General features: G+C 49.8%; 1 protein-coding gene across 3 annotated transcripts in view; it reads left to right on the top strand.

Annotated features, from left to right (window-relative positions):
* Window positions 1-24,231, top strand: part of PRICKLE3 (prickle planar cell polarity protein 3) — a 99,066-nt gene that overhangs the window by 35,446 nt on the left and 39,389 nt on the right. For all 3 annotated transcript variants that reach the window (XM_063936564.1, XM_063936565.1, XM_063936563.1), the window contains exon 2: window positions 17,734-17,819. In XM_063936564.1, the coding sequence (XP_063792634.1) occupies window positions 17,734-17,819 (86 nt within the window). The remainder of the gene's footprint in view (window positions 1-17,733; window positions 17,820-24,231) is intronic.

Here is a 24,231-nt window from a genome sequence, read left to right as displayed (position 1 = left end):
CGTGCAATATTTTTATTATATGGAGTATTATATCCAATCATAATTGTGTGAGTGGTTAAATATTGCACGGACAAAGGGCGTGCAATGGTTAAGGGGTCGAAGCCCCTTGCAACGGCGTGAACAGCGCACGCAAAGCCTGGTGAATCACCTAGTAGGTGCTATGGTTGGGGGAGTGGCGGGTGCGGGGAAGATGCGGATGGGACCCTGGGGTGCCACGGGAGGGGCGGTTGCGGTGGTGATGCAGGTGGGGGAGGGTCTGGAGCAGTGGTGCCACAGGTGGGGGAGGGTGCGTGGGTGCCATGGGTGGTGGTCCGGAGCCACTACAGGTGGGGGGAGGAGCAGTTGCGGGGGTGCCCCGGGTGGGGGAGGGGCGGATGCGGTGGTGTGGGGGGAGGGGCGGGTGTGGGGTTGCTGAAGGTGGGGGAGGGGCCCGAAGCTACCGCGGGTGCTGGAGGGGGGGTGTGGGGGTGCCACGGATGGGGCCGGAGGTACTGTAAGTGGGGGAGGGTTGAGTAATGCTTATCCTGCTTCTCCTCCTGTCAGCAGCTAAGCTGCTGTCCTCCCTTTGGCAGTGGCTCTCCCGGAGACTCGCACAGCAGCCAGTCACTATTGTTAGCGCCGGTGTCCCAACGCGCCGCATTACAGGGAAGAAGATGCACTCAATAAACTACAGCTCCCAGCAGCCCTAAGGGCCGGAATGCTTCGGCGCTAAGGGCTGCTGGGCGCTGTAGTTTATTTAGTGTGTCTACTTCCCTGTAATATGGCGCGTTGGGACACTAGTGCTAACAATAGAGACTGGCTGGCAGAACTGAGTGACTGGCTGAATCAATGTAAAAGGTGAGAGTGCTGTGCAGTGTCAGTGTCACTGCACACAGGTCCGGCGCTAGCCGCTCAGCAAAGGGATGCAGTGCAGGGAGGCACCAGGAAGGAGAGACGTTCTCCCTGCTCTGCATTCCTGTGCTGAGTTTCTGCTGCTATCCCTGCTGCTGCTGCTCGCTGCTGTCAAACATGCAGCAGCGCCGGAAGCACAAAACCTTTTCTCCCCCTCAGCGCTGGTAGCACAAAGCCTCCTCTCCCCCTCGGCGCCATCAGCACAAAACCTCCTCTCCCCCCTCCCCTCCCCTGTGTGACATTCAGTGGCCGGGAGGGAGGCCAAGTGGGCGGAGCTAGATGGAAGTAAGGGGCGGAGCTACACGGGACCATGCTGCAGCAGGACGATGAGCTGTTACAGCTTCGGCCAGCCAGACTTCATTAGATAAGTGTCTGGAAAGAGAGTGAATATGTGTGTGTATATACAGTGTCTGTGTATACTGTATATATGTGTGACTGTGTATGTGTGTAATGTATGTACAGTATGTATGTGTATATATATGTGTCTGTTGTGTGCGTACGTGTATGTGTGACTGCTGCATAATGTGTGTAAGCGTCACTGGTACAGGGGTGGTCATTCCGAGTTGTTCGCTCGTTGCCGATTTTCGCTATGCTGCGATTTGTTGCTAACTGCGCATGCGCATGGTACGCAGAGCGCATGCGCTTAGTAATTTAACACAAAACATAGCTGTTTTGCTGTGGCTTCTGCTGCGCTTTTCATTCACACTGGTGTTCAGTAAATGATTGACAGGAAAGGGGCATTTCTGGGCGGCAACTCAGCGTTTTCCCGGCGTTTGCAAAAAAATGCAGGCGTGTCAGGGAAAAACGCGGGAGTGTCTGGAGAAACGGGGGAGTGGCTGGCCGAATGCAGGGCGTGTTTGTGACGTCAAACCAGGAACTAAACGGACTGAGCTGATTGCAATTCGTGAGTAGGTCCGGAGCTACTCAGAAACTGCAAAGAATTATTTATTAGCAATTCTGCTAATCTTTCGTTCGCAATTCTGCTATGCTAAGATACACTCCCAGAGGGCGGCGGCCTAGCGTGTGCAATGCTGCTAAAAGCAGCTAGCGAGCTAACAACTCGGATTGAGGGACAGGGGGCATTACGTGTGTAAGCGACACTGGTACAGGGGGCGTTATGTGTGTAAGCGGCACTGGTAGAGGGGGCATTACATGTGTAAGCGACACTGGTACAGGGGGCGTTACGTGTGTAAGCGTGACTGGTACAGGGGGGCGTTACGCTTGTAAGCGTCACTGGTACAGGGGGCGTTACGTGTGTAAGCGTCACTGGTACAGGGGGCGTTTACGTGTGTAAGCGTCACTGGTACAGGGGGCATTACGTGTGTAAGCGTCACTGGTACAGGGGGCGTTACGCTTGTAAGCGTCACTGGTACAGGGGGCGTTACGTGTGTAAGCGTCACTGGTACAGGGGGCGTTACGTGTGTAAGCATCACTGGTACAGGGGGCGTTACGTGTGTAAGCGTCACTGCTACAGGGGGCGTTACGTGTGTAAGCGTCACTGCTACAGGGGGTGTTACTTGTGTAAGCGTCACTGGTACAGGGGGGCGTGACATGTGTAAGCGTCTCTGGTACAGGGGGCATTACATGTGTAAGTGTCTCTACTACAGGGGTCATTATGTGCGCTGTGCGTTTGTAAAGTATGCGAGGGTGCAAATGTATAGTTTTCAGGGGGCCGGCGAACAGTCTAGCAACGGCCCTGACTGCACACCCACTGCACTGCACAGCACTGTCACCTTTTACATTAATTCAGCGGCCATACATTACCCTCCGCGATATCACCCTCTCTATCCACTACATTAACCATCTCGGGGCTTCCTGGCCGGCAGGCCAGGCGCTGTGTTGCGGAGTCAGGGCCTCTGGGGATCTGGGCATGGCTGTGGCTGGGAGGCACTTCTGTGACTTCATGCACAGAAGAGGCTCCGGGGCTCAGAGAGTATGCGGCGCAGGGAGGCCTATGAAAGGCTTCCACTGTGCCGCTTTCATTCACATCTATGTTCAACCTGCGGAGCGGCTAGGGAGTGGGGATTGTTGATACGGAATGGGTGAGGTGAACTGGCAGCAAGACATTGGTGGTCATTCCGAGTTGATCCCTCGCTAGCAGTTTTCAGCAGCCGTGCAAACGCTATGCCGCTGGCCACTGGGAGTGTATTTTAGCTTAGCAGAAGTGTGAACGAAAGGATCGCAGAGCGGGTAGAAAAATATTTTGTGCAGTTTCAGAGTAGCTTCAGACCTACTCAGCGCTTGTGATCACTTCAGACCATTCAGTTCCTGATTTGACGTCATGAACACGTCCTGCGTTTGGCTGAACACTAAAACAAACAAAAACTGCTGAAAGCGCTTCATAATAAATTGTTCTATTTAAAAAAATTCCCCAATTTCAATGCGCTGCTGTGTAGGCACTGTGTATTTGCCTAATTGAAGGAAACTAGATTGAAAAAATAACTCAGCTGCGCAATGAAATTGGAAACATGAACAATAACTGACGTATGCTGAGATAAATTATAAAGAAAATTTAATATGACAAAAAAAGACATTTCATACAATAAAACATATAGTCTGGACTTAAACCTTATAAGGAAAATAGTAAAATACCCTGTACTGGATATCAGATAAAACAAGCACTTGTGGTGTGAGCAGTAACAATATGCAACATTTGTATCCAACAAGTAGAAACAGTATTGTATCCTGGATATGAATGAATTGTTAGAATGTGGAGTAATTCATAAGTTTTAAACTGGTAACTGCAGTCCCATGAATGTATTAATGGAGCTCCTTTATGTAGAAATGCTCCGATGTCAGATAAAGTCAAAATGACCTCTCCCGTGGGCTGGTTTCTAACGGAGCGCCCTCGGTTAGATTATCCTGCATTGCCCACCACGTAGCTGTCACTGGGAGGGAGAGTGCAAAGCTTGCACCGGGCGGAGTCCTACATGGAGACGCTGCTGGAGGTATAAAGGAGCCGCTATGGAGACTGAGTTGCCAATGCTGCTCGGCAGGCCTCAATGTCAGCTGCGGCGTGCAGAGAATAATATGCCGCTGCAGGGGCTGCAAGGCCAATATCGGTCTCTTAGTATAGATGAAAGTGCTTGTCATGCAAAATGCTTGTTAGGCAGAGTGTAGAAGTCCAGTAGGTAAAAAAGAATTGAGGAGTCCTAACCGGTTTCATCACACTCCACGTGACTTTCTCAAAGGTAAGTGCTGAGTTTTTGTCTGATCGCTGCACAGCGAACGAATGCAGCTAGCGAACAACTCGGAATGACCCCCATAGGACGCTGCAGTAAAAGGATGTTTGTTCCCCTATCTACAGCGCAGAGACTTGCTGCAGATGCAGTGGCATACCCTCCAGCTGCACCTTTTTGGCAGGTACAGTCCCTTTTTTTATGGTCTGTGCCGTTTTTTGACTCTCCAAGCTTCCATTGAAAGTTTTGTAAAAGGGGCGTGGTCAAGGTGCTGTACCCATGGCCACGCCCCCTTTTTGAATTTGTATCAATGTTTATGTGTAAATTATTGGAGGGTATGTTGTTGCAGATGCAGTGGGGCTATTTTGGGGTGAGGGGCTGGAGCTGCAGCTCCATCAGCCCCATTGCTAATCCTGCTCTGTGAAAACACAGCAGGCAAAGGGCAGAGCCTCCCATTGGATGTAACCTGTGTGGGAGGGCGATTCTCGCCCAATCAGCTGTGGACTGGGTGTGATAGACCTGCCACTAACCCAATGAGAGCTCCTAGCCACGCCCAGCGTTAGAGACCCAGGGCCAGGCACAGAATCACAGGGCTATTATATAGGAGATAGTATAGCCACATGTAACGTGCATGGCATAAACAAATTGAAATTTAAATTTTTATTTTTTTTTGTGTTGTTTTTTTTTAACTGTTCTTCCTTCCCCCATTATTGGCAAAATTTTATATTTCTAGGGATGCGCAAGATTATCTAAGCAGGTCACGCGTGGCAATGTCGAACGGACTCTCCATTACTACAATCCCTATGATATGTTTAATGAGCTTGGTTATAATGTATACTAGATATTGGGGGTTATGTATCAAGCCTGGGATAAAGTGGAAAGAGATAAAGTATCAGCCAATCAGCTGCTAACTTCCATGTTATAGGCTGTATTTGAAAAATGACAGGAGCTGGTTTGTTGGTCCTTTATCTCACTCAACTTTATCACTGTCCAATTCTTAGTACATCTGCCCCATAATCTGTCTCCAATTTATCTCTCTCCAAGGTTTAGTACATTTGCCCTGTAATCTCTCTCCACTTTATCACTCACCCAGCCCCCTAATCTCTCCCCACGTTGTCTCTCTCCAAGATTTAGTACATCTGCCTCATAATCTCCAGTTTATCCCTCTCCAAGGGGGATATCCAATTAGCCCCAGTAATTTACCGGGGCTAATTGTCCCGCCGGGGGCTATCCTATTACCCCTGATAAGTCAGCACAAGCGATGGCTTATCGAGGGTTTCTTGATGCTGCACCGGGTGCTGGCTGCTGACCGCTCCCGATGCAGCGCTGCTCCTCCGGCTTCCCCGATCATATGGCCGCTCCCCCATCATGTGACAGCTGCCGGGGGCGGAGGAGAGGGGGGGGGGGTGGTCACTGCGCAGCCCTGGCTTCTCAGGCGGGGGTCTCCGCACCTGGTGACAGCTTCTGGACTGCGGCGCCATGCCTGCAGTCCCAGCCTGCTGCAGCAGGCATGGGACACTGCAGGTTATCCCGGTCATCAGGGATTTTGTTTCCCCTGCCTCAGGCAAAAACGGGGCTGTTTCTACCGAAAACACACAGGTTTCACTGAACCTATCTGTTTTCGGGAGAAAAGGCATTTTTGTACAGGCGAACAATCTGGATAGCCTGTAAAGAAAAATAATCAGTGAAACATCAGGAAAAATCGCCGGGGCTAATAGGATATCCACCAAAGGATTAGTACATGTGCCCCATGATATCTCTCCACTTTATCTCTCCCAACACTTAATACATCTTTCTCCTCTTTCCACCACTTCTGCACCATCTGCACATGTGGGGATGAGCAGTACAAGTAAAGATGGTAATGAGGAGTGGACATAATAGAAATTGAGGATACTTGAGTGGAAATGGAGTAGGATGAGGGTAACAATTGTGTACAACTACTATCTGACACTAATGAGGAAGGATAGTCATGATATTGTTAGTGTAAGTCAGCAACAAGTGGCAACAGTACCTGCCCATGATAAAAAAAAAAAAAAAGTGATTGTGATGCCTGGGCATAAATCCAAAAAAGCCACCTCTTGGGTGTGGGATTATTTTGACCCAAATCCTGACAATGGGGGTCATTCCGAGTTGTTCGCTCTGTTTTTTTTTTCCGCAACGGAGCGAATAGTCGCTAATGCGCATGCGCAATGTCCGCAGTGCGACTGCGCCAAGTAAATTTGCTATGCAGTTAGGTATTTTACTCACGGCATTACGAGGTTTTTTCTTCGTTCTGGTGATCGTAATGTGATTGACAGGAAGTGGGTGTTTCTGGGCGGAAACTGCCCGTTTTATGGGTGTGTGTGAAAAAACGCTACCGTTTCTGGGAAAAACGCGGGAGTGGCTGGAGAAACGGAGGAGTGTCTGGGCGAACGCTGGGTGTGTTTGTGACGTCAAACCAGGAAAGACAAGCACTGAACTGATCGCACTGGCAGAGTAAGTCTGGAGCTACTCAGAAACTGCACAGAGAAGTCTTTTCGCAATATTGCGAATCTTTCGTTCGCAATTTTGATAAGCTAAGATTCACTCCCAGTAGGCGGCGGCTTAGCGTGTGCAAAGCTGCTAAAAGCAGCTTGCGAGCGAACAACTCGGAATGACCCCCAATGTTTGTGAAGGCATCTGCTCTATTTGTGAGGCCAAAGTTAGTAGAGTTAGGGATATTAACCATCTAGGCACCTCCTCCATGTTAAGTCAGTTCATGAAATGTATTTTAAAAGATTATAAGGTAATTAACACCCTCATCATCAACCTCCTCATTAGTGATCTGAACAACTGGTTTGCGGAGGCTCAAACAAAGCAAGCACTTCAGCCACAAAAATCCTGTTTAATACCCAACATAAAAGTGGGTGGGTGGGCTCAAGGACAATTCCATCTTGCACCACTTTTTTTTAATAATGGGCTGTATTTTTTGGGGGGTATTGGGGACAGTCTTTGCATATTTAATTTGCAACACATTTTTTAACAGCTATGCATGCCGTGTGTTTGTTCCGCTACTTTGTTCCTTAGTTTAGCCAGCCAGCCTTTGAAGAATAGTGTGAGCTGCGAGGTAGTCAAAATTGTCTGGCAATGACTGGAAATTAATGTTATTGAGGTAAATAATATTGTAGAATCGAAAAAAAGGCCCAAATTATTTGATATTAGCAGTTTTTATCAATTTTTTTAAAATAAAATATAGATCCAAAACCAAACCAAAACACATGGGGGTGGTTTTGGTAAAACCAAAACACAAAGTAAATACAAATCCAAAACCAAATCACGAGGGTCGTCACACATCTCTAATTTAGATCAAATACTCAATTATTTTTTTTCGCAGTTGATGTTAAATCACATGTTCACCTCAGTGACATCATGCAATACAGAGTCCCATACTGCTTGCATGGCTTGTCCTGGCATGTATGTTTAACCGAAATATTTTCCTCATATAATAGCCATATATGCCACTTTTTTTTACAGCTGATAGTCTAATATGTTATCTTATATGTTATCTTAACTAAATTCTAAATTATTTTAAATTATGATCATTAGTAGTGGCAGACGGTTAATTAGCATTGTTTTTAATTTTCTCCAGACATCTCCATACATCAAGAGCATGTACAGTAGCAACAGGGTTAGGTACAGAGTACTATAACACACATGGAGGGAGTGGATCTTATAGATCAGTGAGTGGCAGTGACGTGCGGTGGGGTGAGGCAGGTGAGGCAGAGCCTTTCCTGTTATAACAACGTATAAGCCAGAGTTATGACTACATAAAGTATATGACAAATACAAAGAATATATTATAGTGCCCACATGAATACTTTAGCTCATATATTGTGTGTAAATCTGGCTCTGGTGTTAGCCAGCACCTCCTCAGCCATTTACCTCACTGCATGTCCCTGGTGTGTGGACATGTACCCACACAGACGCAAAAAAACAGGAGATAGGACATTCAGGGTTTTTTCACTTACTTGATGTGACCTGTGCAAATGCATGGCTGCTGTATCGAATTGGATTTCAAAGCATCCAGCGGTGGAGAACTGATCAATGCTGGCTCTATGGAGCAACGTTGAAGACCATGGGGTATATTCAATAACTGTCGGAAGCTGCCGTTTTGTCGGAAAGACGGCAGCTTCCGACAGTTTTAGGTCGGAAGGGGTTCCGACCTATTCATTAGTGCCCCGTTTATTCCGACAAGTCGGGAAACCCGACTTGTCGGAATGCTGTCGGAATGCACGCTGATCGGCGGCTTCAGCCGCCGTTCAGCGCGCATTGTCGGAAGCGGGGCCAGACCCAACAGGTTTTAGCCCCGTTTCCGACAATCTCAATCCGACTTTAAAAAAAGTGGGATTGAGATGAGGAGACTAGTCTTGCTGCGGGCGGCGGGGGGAGCAGAGATCGGCGGCCGGCGGGAGGAGCAGGCTGCGGGGAGACATGTCTGTGGCTGCGGGGGGAGGCGTTGCAGGGAGAGAGGTGCCTGGCCGTCCCCCGGCCAGGCACCTCTTTCCCTGCAGCGCATCCCCCCACCGCCGCAGACATGTTACCCCGCTTCCAGCACCTCCCGCCGGCCGCCAATCAATGCTCCCCCCGCCGTCCGCAGCACCTCTTTTCCTGCTGCCTGCGGCTCCACACATGTCCCCCGCAGCCAGCCCCTCCCACTCATGGCTGCTGCTCTCTGCTCCCCTGGCCGCTGCTGTCAGCGCATCCGCAGCCGCTGACAGCAGCGGCCTGACAAGACGGCCAAATCCGACAGTCGGATTTAGCCGTCCATTGAATAGGGGTTGTCGGATCCAACTGCATGTCGGAATGGATCCGACTCCTAATGAATATACCCCCAAGTGTGACATCACCTCCATTGAAGCTCAGGGATGTGTCAAAGGCACCCACTGAAATCAGTGTGGGAAATCACCGGCCAAGGCCTACAGACGCAAAACATGCTAACATGTGCCATGATGCAGCTTGTACATGTAAAACTATGTACATCTGTATGCAGTGTCTTGAGCATTTGTGTCCAGGGTACTTCTCCAACTTGAAGGTGCGAACTGGGACTTTTTTTTTAAAGCAGCAATCATTTACAAGACATGGTTTTGACTTTTAAAATATTGCCGCTTTAAAAAAATATCTGAGTCTGGACGGCAACTGGCTCCTCCAGCCGACTCAGATGGCATTGCATCAGGCTCTAAGCGTTACAATAGGTCAAATTCAGTTTGTGAAAAAGGCTGACTTTCTAGGTATGAAGCAAACTCGGAAGTAAATGAAAATATCTGTGTTATAAATACGGAGGACATTTTTGTTTCTGGATGAATATACAGTATCCATAAATAGGCATTAAAAAAAACTGTTTTCATCTTAGAGGATTCTTGTTTCTGGGAAAAAAATACAGTAATCAACATCATAAGAACAACTTGGAACCATGCCAGACATTTGTTTTTGTTTTTTACCTTACTTTTCTACAAAAAAAAACCTTTCACATTTAAAATACTTTTCTCTAACGTCCTAGAGGATGCTGGGGACTCTGTAAGGACCATGGGGAATAGACGGGCTCCGCAGGAGATAGGGCACTTTAAGAAAGCTTTGGATTCTGGGTGTGCACTGGCTCCTCCCTCTATGCCCCTCCTCCAGACCTCAGTTTTACACTGTGCCCACAGCAGGATGGGTGCACTGCAGGGAGCTCCCCGGAGTTCTCTGCCTAGAAGCATTTTTGTTTGGATTTTTTTCTACTTTTTTACAGGGAGCACTGCTGGCAACAGGCTCCCTGCATCGAGGGACTGAGGAGAGAGGGGCAGACCTTCTTGTCTAAGATAGGCTCTGCTTCCTCGGCTACTGGACACCATTAGCTCCAGAGGGGGTGAACACAGGTTCTTAATGGGCGTCCACCCCCAGAGCCGCGCCGCCGTTCTCCTCACAGAGCCAGAAGAACCGAAGTCAGAAGACGTCAGGCGGCAGAAGCCTTCAGAGCTTCACTGAGGTAACGCACAGCACCGCAGCTGTGCGTCATTGCTCCCATACACCTCACACACTCCGGTCACTGTAAGGGTGCAAGGCGCAGGGGGGGCGCCCTGGGCAGCAATATAACACCTCTATTATGGCAAAAGACAATATACATGTACAGGTGGGCACTGTACATGTATATAAAAGAGCCCCCGCCATATTTTAGTAAGTTTGAGCGGGACAGAAGCCCGCCACCGAGGGGGCGGGGCTTCTCCCTCAGCACTCACCAGCGCCATTTTTTCTCCCACAGCACCGCTGAGAGGAAGCTCCCCGGACTCTCCCCTGCTTACACACGGTGAAGGGGTGTTTAAAAGAGAGGGGGGGGCACATAATTGGCGGATAACATATTATACAGCGCGGCTGGGGAAAAAACATTTTGTGTTGGTCTCCAGGGTCATTGCGCTGGGGTGTGTGCTAGCATACTCTCTCTCTGTCTCTCCAAAGGGCCTTAAAGGGGATACTGTCTGCAGCAAAGAGTTTCCCTGTGTGTGTAAAGTGTGTCGGTACGTGTGTGTCGACATGTTTGACGAGGAAGGCTCGCTTAAAGTGGAGGGGAGTGTTTGAATGTCAGGTAGCCATCGGCAACGCCGACACCGGACTGGGTGGATATGCTGAATGTCTTAAATGCAAATGTGAATCTCCTGCATAAAAGGTTAGAAAGGCTGAAGCTAGGGATCAGTCAGGTAGCCAGACTGTGCCTGTCCCTGTGGCGCCAGGACCTTCAGGGTCTCAAAAGCGCCCCATATCACAGGTCGCTGACACAGATACCGACACAGATACTGACTCTAGTGTCGACTATGAGGATGCAAAATTACAGCCCAAGGTGGCAAAGGATATTCGATACATGATTATTGCCATAAAAGAGGTTTTGCATATCACTGAGGAACCCCCTGTCCCTGACACGAGGGTTCACATGTATAAAGGGAAAAAGCCTGAGGTCACGTTTCCGTCCTCATTTGAGCTAAGCGAATTGTGCGAAAAGGCTTGGGAGTCTCCGGATAGGAGACTACATGTTCCCAAAAGGCTTCTTATGGCGTATCCTTTTCCACAGAAGGATAGGATACGATGGGAATCTTCGCCTAAAGTAGACAAGGCACTGACATGCTTATCCAAGAAGGTGGCACTGCCTTCTCCGGATACTGCTTCCCTCAAGGATCCTGCTGATCGCAAGCAGGAAATTACCATGAAGCACATTTACACACATTCAGGAACTATCGTTAGACCGGCCATGGTGTCGGCCTGGGTTTGTAGTGCTGTTGTGGCATAGGCAGACTCCTTATCTACGGAATTTGACACCTTAGATAGGGATACCATTTTAATGACCATTGAGCATATCAGAGATGCTGCCTTGTATATGAGGGATGCTCAGAGAGACATTTGTTTACTAAGCTCCAGATTAAACGCTATGTCTTTTTCTGCTAGGCGACTCTTGTGGACCCTACAGTGGACTGGAGACGCCGACTCAAAGCGGCATATGGAGTCATTGCCTTACAAGGGGGAGGAGTTGTTTGGAGAAGGCCTCTCGGACCTTGTCTCTACTGCTACGGCCGGTAAATCAAATTTTTTACCTTATGTTCCCCCGCAGCATGCTAAGAAGGTACCGCATTATCAAATGCAGTCCTTTCGTTCCAATAAAAGCAAGAAGGTACGAGGATCGTCCTTTGTTGCCAGAGGTAAAAGCAAGGGAAAAAAGCTGCAGTCGGCTAGTTCCCAAGAGCAGAAGTCCTCCCCTACTTCCGCAAAGTCCACCACATGACGCTGGGACATTCCAGGGGGGGGTCAGATCAAGTGGGGGCACGTCTTCGTCTTTTCAGCCACGTCTGGGTTCTCTCACAGGTGGATCCCTGGGCAATAGAGATTGTTTCCCAGGGATACAGACTGGAATTCGAAGACATGCCTCCTCGCCGGTTTTTCAAATTGGCTCTGCCGGCTTCGCCGTCGGAGAGGGAGCTGGTGTTAGCTGCAATTCACAAATTGTACATTCAACAGGTGATAGTCGAAGTTCCTCATCTCCAGCAAGGAGAGGGTTATTATTCATCCCTGTTTGTGGTACCAAAACCGGACGGTTCGGTCAGACCCATTTTAAATCTGAAATCCCTGAACCTGTACTTGAAGAGGTTCAAGTTCAAAATGGAATCGCTCAGAGCGGTCATCGCCAGCCTGGAGGGAGAGGATTGGATGGTGTCCCTGGTCATAAAGGATGCGTACCTTCATGTTCCGATTTTCCCTCCTCACCAGGCGTTCCTGAGACTTGCAGTACAGGACTGTCACTACCAATTTCAGACGTTGCCGTTTGGTCTTTCCACGGCCCCGAGAATTTTCACCAAGGTAATGGCGGAAATGATGGTGCTCCTGCGCAGGCAGGGCGTCACAATTATCCCGTAATTGGACGATCTCCTCATAAAGGCGAGATCTCGGGAGAAGTTGCTGGACAGCGTGTTTCTGTCCATGAAGACGTTGCAGAGGCACGGCTGGAGTCTCAATTTACCGAAATCCCAGCTAGTCCCTGCAACGCATCTGATCTTTTTGGGCCTGATTCTAGACACAGACCAAAAAAGAATTTTTCTTCCAGTGGAGAAGGCTCAGGATCTAGTAGCTCTGGTCAGGAACCTATTGAAGCCAAAAAAGTTTTCAGTGCATCATTGCACGAGGGTTCTGGGGAAGATGGTGGCTTCATACGAGGCCATCCCCTTCGGCAGGTTCCATGCAAGGACCTTTCAATGGGACCTATTGGACAAATGGTCCGGGTCCCATCTACACATACAAAAACGGATCAACCTGTCTCCCAGGGCCAGGGTGTCTCTCCTGTGGTGGCTGCGCAGTGCTCACCTCCTGGAGGGTCGCAGGTTCGGCATTCAGGACTGGGTCCTGGTGACCACGGGCGCGAGCCTCCGAGGTTGGACCGAGGTCGCACTAGGAAGAAATTTCCAGGGTCTCTGGTCAAGCCTAGAGACTGGTCTCCACATCAATGTCCTGGAGTTGAGGGCCATATACAACGCCCTACGCCAAGCGGAGGAATGGCTTCGGAACAAACCGGTTCTGATTCAGTCAGACAATGTCACGGCAGTGGCTCATGTAAACCGCCAAGGCAGCACAAGGAACAGAGTGGCCATGGCAGAGGCGACCAGGATTCTACGCTGGGCGGAAAATCATGTAAGCGCACTATCAGCAGTGTTCATCCCGGGGGTGGACAACTGGGAGGCGGACTTTCTCAGCAGGCACGACCTGCATCCGGGAGAGTGGGGACTTCATCAAGAAGTCTTCACACAGATCACGGATCGGTGGGGACTGCCTCAGATAGACATGATGGCGTCCCGCCTCAACAAAAAGCTAAAGAGGTATTGCGCCAGGTCAAGAGACCCTCAGGCGGTTGCGGTAGACGCTCTGGTGACACCTTGGGTGTTCAGATCGGTCTATGTGTTTCCTCCTCTACCTCTCATACCCAAGGTATTGAGGATAATAAGAATAAGAAGGGTCAGAACAATCCTCATTGTTCCAGATTGGCCAAGGAGGTCTTGGTACCCGGATCTGCAAGAGTTGCTCACAGAAGATCCGTGGCCTCTTCCTCTAAGGCAGGACCTGCTGCAGCAGGGGCCCTGTCTGTTCCAAGACTTACCGCGGCTGCGTTTGACGGCATGGCGGTTGAACGCCGGATCCTAGCGGAAAAAGGGATTCCGGAGGAGGTCATTCCTACCCTGATCAAGGCTAGGAAGGACGTGACGTCGAAACATTATCACCGTATATGGCGAAAATATGTTTCTTGGTGTGAGGCCAGAGCTGCTCCTACGGAGGAGTTCCAGTTGGGCCGTCTGCTTCACTTCCTTCAAACGGGAGTGAATTTGGGCCTAAAATTAGGGTCCATAAAGGTTCAAATTTCGGCCTTATCCATTTTCTTTCAAAGAGAATTGGCTTCTCTTCCTGAAGTACAGACTTTTGTGAAGGGCGTGCTGCATATTCAGCCTCCCTTTGTACCTCCGGTGGCGCCTTGGGACCTTAACGTGGTATTAAGTTTCCTCAAGTCACCTTGGTTTGAACCACTCAAAACAGTAGAGTTGAAATACCTCACTTGGAAAGTGGTCATGTTGTTGGCCTTAGCTTCTGCAAGGCGGATTTCGGAATTGGCGGCTTTATCATATAAAAGCCTATACCTGAATTTTCACGTGGATAGGGCAGAGTTGAGGATTCGTCCTCAATTTCTGCCCAAGGTGGTCTCATCTTTTCATATGAACCAACCTATTGTCGTGCCTGTGGCTACACGGGACTTGGAGGATTCCGAGTCCCTGGATGTGGTCAGGGCTTTGAAGATTTATGTGACCAGAACGGCTAGGATCAGGAAGACGGAAGCTCTGTTTGTTCTGTATGCGGCCAATAAGGTTGGCGCTCCTGCTTCAAAGCAGACTATTGCTCGCTGGATCTGTAACACGATTCAGCAGGCGCATTCTTCGGCAGGATTGCCATTGCCAAAATCGATTAAGGCCCATTCCACTAGGAAGGTGGGCTCTTCTTGGGCGGCTGCCCGAGGGGTCTCGACACTACAACTGTGCCGAGCTGCTATTTGGTCGGGGTCAAACACCTTTGCAAAGTTCTATAAGTTTGATACCCTGGCTGAGGAGGACCTCCTGTTTGCTCAATCGGTACTGCAGAGTCATCCGCACTCTCCCGCCAGTTTGGGAGCTTTGGTATAATCCCCATGGTCCTTACGGAGTCCCCAGCATCCTCTAGGACGTTAGAGAAAATAAGATTTTACTTACCGGTAAATCTATTTCTCGTAGTCCGTAGAGGATGCTGGGCGCTCGTCCCAAGTGCGGACTTCTTCTGCAAGACTTGTATATAGTTATTGCTTACATAAGGGTTATGTTATAGTTGATCGGGTTTGAACCGAGGCTATGTTATTGTTCATACTGTTAACTGGGTAGTTTATCACAAGTTATACGGTGTGATTGGTGTGGCTGGTATGAATCTTGCCCTTAGATTTACAAAAACCCTTTCCTCGTACTGTTCATCTCCTGTGGGCAGAGTTTCTCTAACTGAGGTCTGGAGGAGGGACATAGAGGGAGGAGCCAGTGCACACCCAGAATCCAAAGCTTTCTTAAAGTGCCCTATCTCCTGCGGAGCCCGTCTATTCCCCATGGTCCTTACGGAGTTCCCAGCATCCTCTACGGACTACGAGAAATAGATTTACCGGTAAGTAAAATCTTATTTTCCATGATAACAGGGCAATGTTTTATGTTGCAGATGCTTGTTGTCCACTCAAATGGACAGGTGTATAACTTCTTTAGTTTTGTAGTTAAAAAAAATAAAACTTTTTTGTGTTTGTATAAGCTCTGAAGACTAATAAAAAAACATTTAAAAAAAAACTCTTGCATTAGGTTATCATAATTAATGCATGGAAGGGTTAAATCATACCTCCCAACTTTACATAGTCACGGGTCGGAACGAGTGCGTGGCGTAGCAAAAAGGGGGCATGGCTTATGGTGGGAGGAGCATTGCCGAGCAGCACAGACCTGTTTTTCGTCATTTTGGGGGGCGTGCCCAGCGCTCCCCGAGCAGCTGGGCAGCCCCCTGCTTCCCTCCCAGCATTGAATAGATGTCGTGCGCACAGCATCTATTCAGAGATCACTCAATGCTTTGCAGAGCAGGGCAGCGGGTGATAAAACCATCCCCCAACTGCCCCCGCCCGGGGGACAATGCTGCCCGCGGGTGGAACAGTGGGACAGTGTCCGAATAGCGGGACTGTCCTGCTGAAATTGGGACAGTTGAGAGTTATGGTTAAACTACTTTTTTTAACAATTTTCAGGGGTACCCAAAAATATTAAGTATCACCAGGATGTATGTAGGGGCAGATATGCTGTGCCCCCCCCCCCCCCCATTTCCGTTGGCAATAGGAGCCTCCATAGGAGTCTGTGTGGGCTTTTATATTGTGATATCTACCCTATATTAAGATGTCATTAGCCCATAGTAGTCTAATGGCTACTCTAACGCATCTGTTTACCGGAGAGGAATCTTTCAGATCCCTCCCTGTCAGTCACCACTGATGCACAGCCCGACGACTGCACATGCACATCAGACTGGCTGGGTGTGAGCCCGGAAGCAAATTTATAGGGCAAGCTATCACACTGCTTCCAGTTTTTCACTAGGACAGTCTCTTATCAGAGCAAGTGTCGCTGCAAGAGAATGTTGCTAAATCCCAGCAAAAGTAGTGTCAATGGACACCGAAAATACAGTAGTGTGAATGGACACCATTAGATGTTTAACTGCACATAAAGCCCAAATTGGTGGCCTACAATGGTTCTGAAAAAAATATTCTATTGGATTTCTCTTTTGCGCACGTACAACATTAGGGGCCCATTTATCATGGATTGAATCCAGGATCTTACTACCCAAGATCTCATTTCAATATGCGAGCCTATCGGCTGGATGTATTATCCAGCACATGCAGGGACAGGGGATCTGAAAGGAGCCTATCCCTGCGGTGTGCTGTGATGGCTGCCTGAGATGCTGCGCGTGGCGATCAGCTAAGACCACACATGCACAGCTGCCACTTCCGGGGAACCCTCTGCTGGCTACAATCGCGGTCTGTACCCCATAAACTACAATGGCTTGCCTCAGATGGCGGTAACTGCGGGGGCCAATATCTGGAATGCATTGCATTACGGATATTGATACATCTGGTAGCATTGCATCCCTCATAGAAACTTATAGGGGATGGGGACGCAATGGCCCCTTCTTCTTACATTCAGGTTTTACTTAATATATGTGGCTAACTCCCAAAAATGGGTGTTTTCAGGGGTATAGCCGCAAATATACTATGATAAATGGGCCTCTAAGTCATTGACTAAACAATGGGGGTAATTCAGAGTTGATCGCAGCAGCAAATTTGTTATAGGTTCTGTGGAGGGTAAATACTGGCTGCTTTATTTTTACACTGCAATTTAGATTTCAGTTTGAACACACCCCACCCAAATCTAACTCTCTCTGCACATGTTATATCTGCCCCCCTTGCAGTGCACATTGGGGGTCATTCCGAGTTGATCGCAGCTGTGCTAAATTTAGCACAGCTACGATCAGGCACTCAGACATGCGGGGGGACGCCCAGCATAGGGCTAGTCCGCCCCGCATGTTAGTGCCGGCCCCCCCTTCCCCGCAGAAATGCAAAAGCATCGCACAGTGGCGATGCTTATGCATTTCAGGAGTAACTCCCGGCCAGCGCAGCTCCTGCAGCTGGCCGGGAGAACCTCTTCCCTGCCCAGGTCGCAGCGGCTGCGTGTGACATCAAGCAGCCGCCGCGGCCTGCTCACCCAGCGGTCCGGCCATGCCTGCATTGGCCGGATCGCTCCCCCTAAACAGCGGCTTAACGCCGCCGTCCACCCCCTCCCACCCAGCGAACGCCTCTGCCTGCCAACCAGGCAGTGGCGATCGCTACGGTACAACGGTATTCGGCCATCCAGCATGCGCCGGGCACTGCATTCAGGAGCATGGATGTACGCCAGGAAGGGCTGATGGTAGCATTGTTATATAGTTGCAGGCGCGACTACGGCAAAAGGGCGTTAATGCGGTAGAGGCAGAATCAGGCCCAGCGGTGTGAGTGTTATGCTCATTGTTATTAGGAGATGAAGCAGTCAGAGGTTAATCTCAGAACTTTGTGTATCTCTACCAGGCAACAGAGGTCAATGTCACAGGTCAAGGTCAGCCATGTTACTCCTGCAAGGAGCGGTGCCCAGGCTTCCTTGCTCACAGGTGGAGGTATGTAAAAATGTAACATGTTTATCGTGTGTTCCTTGAGAATCTGTATCCTGTGATATGTACACTGGTTTCTGGACCTTCCTTATATCATACATGTAAGCTTGTGCAGATGTGTGCAATTGAAAGTAGTTACATGATCGACAGAAACTATGTTGATGCTGGAATACAGGCGCTGGCATGTAGACAAGGTTAATTTACTACTTACTGCGTATTACCTGCATTGCCAGTACAAAGGTCTGTAAACATGCTGCTTTAACAGCATGCTTACAGTTTCTAATGCTCAGGGCTTAAGGGTTGTGGGGGCCCCGGGCAACAAAGATGTGGGGTCCCCATCCAAAAAAAACACCCACACAACCCACCCACAGAGACAGACAGACAGACAGACAGACAGACACACACACACACACACACACACACACACACACAGAGACACACTTAACCAGGTCTCACCCACTGCAGTGTCACCGGAGGCTCCTCTCCCTGATGGGGTCCTTCCACAAGGCTTCTTCCTCACTGCATGCGCCGCCCCCAGACACTACCCGCTTCGCTCCCAGCCACTGCAGGGTCCTCCTTCCTACTCACTGCCTTTAACGCACTGCCACTCCCAGACACTGTACAGGGTCCTCACTATGGGAGATCCATTCTACTCACTGCCGTGTGCCGTGCCGGTAGAGTCTAGATTTCCTTTGTGGGCTACTGCTTTTGAATACATACTGCTGCTGTGTATGCAGCATTCAGAAGCAGCTCTTGGCAGACCGGTGATGTGTGGGGTGGGGCCCCGGGACAACCGTCCCTGTCGCCCCCGCCTTAATCCGGCCATGGTAATGCTGATCTGTCAACATGCTCTAAGTAGCATATTAACCTGTATACCAGAATCAACATGGCCAATATTGAGTTGACCCAGTGTCTGTCAATCTCACCTGTCCCATGTAATGTTTGTGTTCTATAACCATATATATGTGATAGAAATATGACTGTGATCTTGCTAGGCCCTCCTACCTCTTTGTCTGTTATTACCCAGTCTTATTTTCTTACTGTTCTATTACTGGTTTGTTTCCAATTATAAAGCACAACGGAATATGCTGTCGCTATATATGTAATCACCCAATTTCATCAGGATAGTCCCACTGTTCAGGAACAGTCCCTCTGTCGTTCCCGGGGACCACCGTGTCCTGCTGTCGGGAGATTGGGGGACACGGTCATTATACTGCTTTAGCTGCAAAGCAGCAGTGAATGGATGCTGCACGTTCATGTGTGCAGTGTCCATTTATTGCCAAGAGAGATTGCCGCAGTGCAGTCCCGATATAGGATGTCAGAATATTGGGAGATACTGTATATGTAAATGTTAATAAGCCGCTCATAACTTTATTGTGATTACATAAACCTTTTACTTAAGCTAGCTTATCACTAAATAAAACCACACCACACACTGAAATAAAGACACGGACACAGTAGCTGGAGTTAAAGGTCAGACGATGTTTATTAATCGCTGACCAACTCTTTAAACTAATAATTGAGGCCGAATTAGAATTGAATTGAATATATATTAACTTTAGTTTGGAGGATGGCAAACAGAAAACCGCTGCCAAACACCAGCACCCGTCACCTAGATGACAAACCACCAAACCAAGGAGGGGAGTACACATACCCCGCCTCCTTCCCGCATAACCCGCATTGTGCTGGCCTTACCCCTCTTTCTCTGGCAAACGTTCGGTTCCCGCAGGGGAACGTCTAAATGTCCAACCGCAAGAAAAGGACACACCTGCCGTCCATTTAAAGAGGGAGCCCCACAATGACCACTTATGCCTGTGTGACAGCTGGTTGGCAGCGATTTCCCGCCAATCTGGCTTTCAATAGCCCACAGCAAGAACAAAAAACGTAGACGCATTCTGGGAGGGCGGGCGGGCATAAACTGAAAGGCAAGAGGGAGTCTAGCAAGATGGCCACCCCCTATATACTAACCTAAGACCCTCCTCTTCATCCTGATGCACAACCCCTTAAACCAATAGGAAAAAACCAACCGGGAAAACTGATCTGCCTAGCAACTGCTTAGTCATTTAACAACCAATCACAAAAAGTTGATCGCTTATATGGCCTCAGGCTTATGCAGCCTTCAGCTTATCTAAGCCGCTCATAACTTTATTGTGATTACATAAACCTTTTACTTAAGCTAGCTTATCACTAAATAAAACCACACCACACACTGAAATAAAGACACGGACACAGTAGCTGGAGTTAAAGGTCAGACGATGTTTATTAATCGCTGACCAACTCTTTAAACTACCGTATATACTCGAGTATAAGCCGACTTTTTCAGCACAGTTTTCTATGCTGAAAAAGCCCCCCTCGGCTTATACTCGAGTCAACGGCTGACGCCGTGGGCTGTGTGGGCGTCCGCTGCAGCCGGCTCCAGGGACAGACACTAGAGGTCATTATTGACCTCTAGTGTCTGTGCGGCGTTGCTATGGGAGAGACGTCATGACGTCTCTCCCATAGAGATGATCGGGTGCCGGGAAGCGGGCGCCGGCGCCGGCGGCCAGACGGAGCGGCGACCAGATGGAGCGGCGGCCAGACGGAGCGGGGATCCAGATGGAGCGGCGGCCAGACGGAGCGGGGATCCAGATGGAGCGGCGGCCAGACGGAGCGGATGAACAGATGGAGCGGCGGCCAGACGGAGCGGAGCAGCGCAGCAGCAGAAGAAGCGGTCGGGAAGCAGGAGCGGGGCAGTGGTAAGTATTGTTTTAGTGTGTGTTTATGTTTGTAAGCTGCAAAGGGGGCACAGTAACAGGGGGCAAACAAAGGGGGCACAACAACTACTGGGGGCAAAGAAAGGGGGCACAACAACTACTGGGGGCAAAGAAAGGGGGCACAACAACTACTGGGGGCAAAGAAAGGGGGCACCACAACTACTGGGGCAAAGAAAGAGGGGTCATAACTACTGTGGGCAATGAAAGAGGGGGGCACAAATACTGGGGGCAAAGAAGGGGCATAACTACTGGGGGCAAAGCAACGGGGGCATGTTTTTATCTGTCACTGGGGGTATATGTGGCACTGGGGGCACAACCCTAGAAACAAACATTACCCCCTGGCAACAAGCATAACACCTACCGCATAAAATCCCTGGCAACGAGCATGACACCCTGAGCATGAAAACCCCTGGCACCGTGCATTTCCCACCCTAGGCTTATACTAGAGTCAGTAATTTTTCCCAGTTTTTTGTGGTAAAATTAGGTGCCTCGGCTTATATTCGGGTCGACTTATACTCGAGTATATACGGTAATAATTGAGGCCGAATTAGAATTGAATATATATTAACTTTAGTTTGGAGGATGGCAAACAGAAAACCGCTGCCAAACACCAGCACCCGTCACCTAGATGACAAACCACCAAACCAAGGAGGGGAGTACACATACCCCGCCTCCTTCCCGCATAACCCGCATTGTGCTGGCCTTACCCCTCTTTCTCTGGCAAACGTTCGGTTCCCGCAGGGGAACGTCTAAATGTCCAACCGCAAGAAAAGGACACACCTGCCGTCCATTTAAAGAGGGAGCCCCACAATGACCACTTATGCCTGTGTGACAGCTGGTTGGCAGCGATTTCCCGCCACCAAGGTTTTCCAAACCGCCACCGCCATCCGCAAACAGAACCTTAACCAACCAGAAACTAACTAGCTCTAACGAAAAAGACCGAAAATATCTTCCAGAAAAAACTGCACTCCTTCCGGAGAAAGGTGAACCCCATCGTCTCTATAGAACTGCCTGTTCCGCAGCACCAGCAGAGGATGCTTAATTGCCACTCCGCCTATGGCCTTGACAAACAGAGACACCGTCGAGTTCACCTTTTTGCGTGCTTTCTCCAGCGCCGAGAAACGCACCGCACCACACCAATGGAAACGGGGCACCATTTCCGACCAGACAATGCATACCCCAGGCCAGTGACAACGTATCGCCACCACATCCGCCTTTATAGACAAAATCAAGTCTATGCCTTTAACTCGGCCCAGATCATTACCACCCAGATGAATGATAATACAACTGGGGCGACCCCAGCGGCGCTCCCTAGAAAAAAGGACGCGCAACAAATCACCCCATAACATGCCCCTAACACCTAACCATCTAAATTGCCGGGACCCAAAAATCTCAGTCGCCCTAGATGCCATGGGATGTTTCTCCGCCCAAAAAACATATGAATGACCAACCATCCATATGTGGTCTCCAAAATTGCTGACAGCTGTAAAAGAAAATATCCTAATGTCAGATTATGCACATAATCTGTAACTTAAACACAACGTAACCAATAAAACCCAAGTGAAGGAGAAAACTCAAAAAACCTCCCGTGGACCTTGGTAGAACAGCCAATTGAAATTAGGCCCCCTCGGAGGAAAAATTTTAAAAATTCGCTTCACACCCTCGATTCCTGAACGGTAAGCGTTCAAAAACCGACGAGTAAACACGTTTTTGGGTTAGCGCAACAGGCGCACTTATAACTTATCTATACGGACATAGGACTTATAGGAGGCCGACTTCCAGCGACCCAACTCCCGAATAGCCGCTGGTGATGAACCAGCGGCCGCCGCATGGGTAGCCGCCCCAATCCGAAAGGAATGAGTACCGAAGTCCGCCTCCTGCAAGCCCAACGCCGTCAAACATTTCTTGAACACCGATGAGAACTGAAACTTTGTCAGAGGGTCCAACTGCGCGTGCACCAGCAACTGGTTGCCCCCCGGAGGTCTTAACCGCACATACTCTTGCGTCAACCGCAGCGGGCAAACGCCCATACCTCCCTGAGCCTCCAAGGACAACCAGCGACCCCGACCTGTTTGATCTGTCTTGGACCGCACAATCCTACAGAGCAACAGGCCCTCCTGCAAGCGCACATTCTCGTAGAGCAGACCCGATTCCCGGGACGCCTTGCTGCTCGCCACTAGCTCGCTCACCCGAAAAGCCCCGAAAAAGGCCAGGGCATACGCGCTACTAAACAATGCCACCTCAAATTCCGAGGACGCAATCCGAGGTAGCACACGCAGCAATTCCGCTAGCAGTTGCAACGTTATAGGCCTACGTGAATCCGCAGGCGCCGGGTGCAACCTAGCCCAACCTTTCAGCGCTCTGGAAAGGACAAACGACCCCGTGGGGTCCGTTGTCCCGTGGAGTCGCGAGTGAAAGGCGATGCCCGCAAGGGCAGTAGCCATGGCCGCTTTTGACCTACCGTTTTGGTAATGCTCCCAAACAAAGGTCAACAGGGCGTCGGCCGAGGACTCACCTGCTACCCCGTACCTACTCTGAAAGGCTGACCAATCCCGCCATGCAGCATCATACGCTCGTAGCGTAGAGGGAGCCAGTGCACACCTGGCCAACGCCGTTAAACCGCTTCGACCATCTGCCAGACAGAAGGTGGGCACTGTAACCCCTCTGCCTCCGCTCCCGGAACCAACGTCCTGAATTTGTCAAACTGGAACCGGGACAATGCATCCGCAATTCCATTGTCAACTCCAGGTACGTGGCGAGCCCTAAAATTAATATTGCGCTGCAAACAAACCAACACTAAATGCCTTAGCAATCGCAGCGCCTGCGGAGATGAGGAACGCTGGTTATTAATCGCATGCACTACCCCTAAGTTGTCGCAAAGAAACAAAATGTCCCTATTTGCGAACCGTCCGGCCCATAACTCAAGCGCCACTAAGATCGGGAACAATTCCAGCAGAAGCAGGTTCTTGGTAAACCCACGCGTTACCCAAGATGCCGGCCAGGCCGCAGCGCACCATGAGCCAGCGAAGAACGCGCCGAAACCTCGACTGCCTGAAGCATCCGTGAACAACTGCAGCTGCTTACTGGAACAACAAGGAGCGGGCCACAACACTTCCCTGTTGAAGGACACCAGGAACGAGACCCAAATCCGCAAATCATCCTTGATCTCGCGGGAAAGGTACACGGAGTGATTCTGTCGAACCGTCCCCGCGGTGGCCCGCTCAAGTTTGCGACAGAAAATCCTACCCATGGGGATAATCCGACACGCAAAATTGAGAGAACCAAGCAAGGACTGCACCTGTTTAAGCCGAACCCTGCGTTTTCCTAAACAGTCTGTAATCAAACCCAATAGTTTCCGCACCTCATCCTCGGGCAAGCGACAGCACCCCCCTACCGTGTCAATCTCGATACCTAAATAGCTAAGACAAGTGCAAGGACCCTCGCACTTATCCTGCGCAACCGGTACCCCTAAAGCGCAGAATAACGACCTGGCCACCGAGAGAATGTCCCCACAGACCGAACTGTCTCCGGGGCCTACAAAAAGAAAGTCATCCAGGTAGTGAGCCACCCCCATCTGCCCGGAGGCGGTCTGGACGCACCAGTGCAAAAACGTGCTAAAGCACTCAAAGTAGGCGCAGGAGACAGAGCAACCCATGGGGAGACAC

Source organism: Pseudophryne corroboree, chromosome 8, assembly GCF_028390025.1.
Source record: "Pseudophryne corroboree isolate aPseCor3 chromosome 8, aPseCor3.hap2, whole genome shotgun sequence".
Lineage (NCBI taxonomy): Eukaryota > Metazoa > Chordata > Amphibia > Anura > Myobatrachidae > Pseudophryne > Pseudophryne corroboree.
This window is presented reverse-complemented; position numbering and strand designations above follow the sequence as displayed.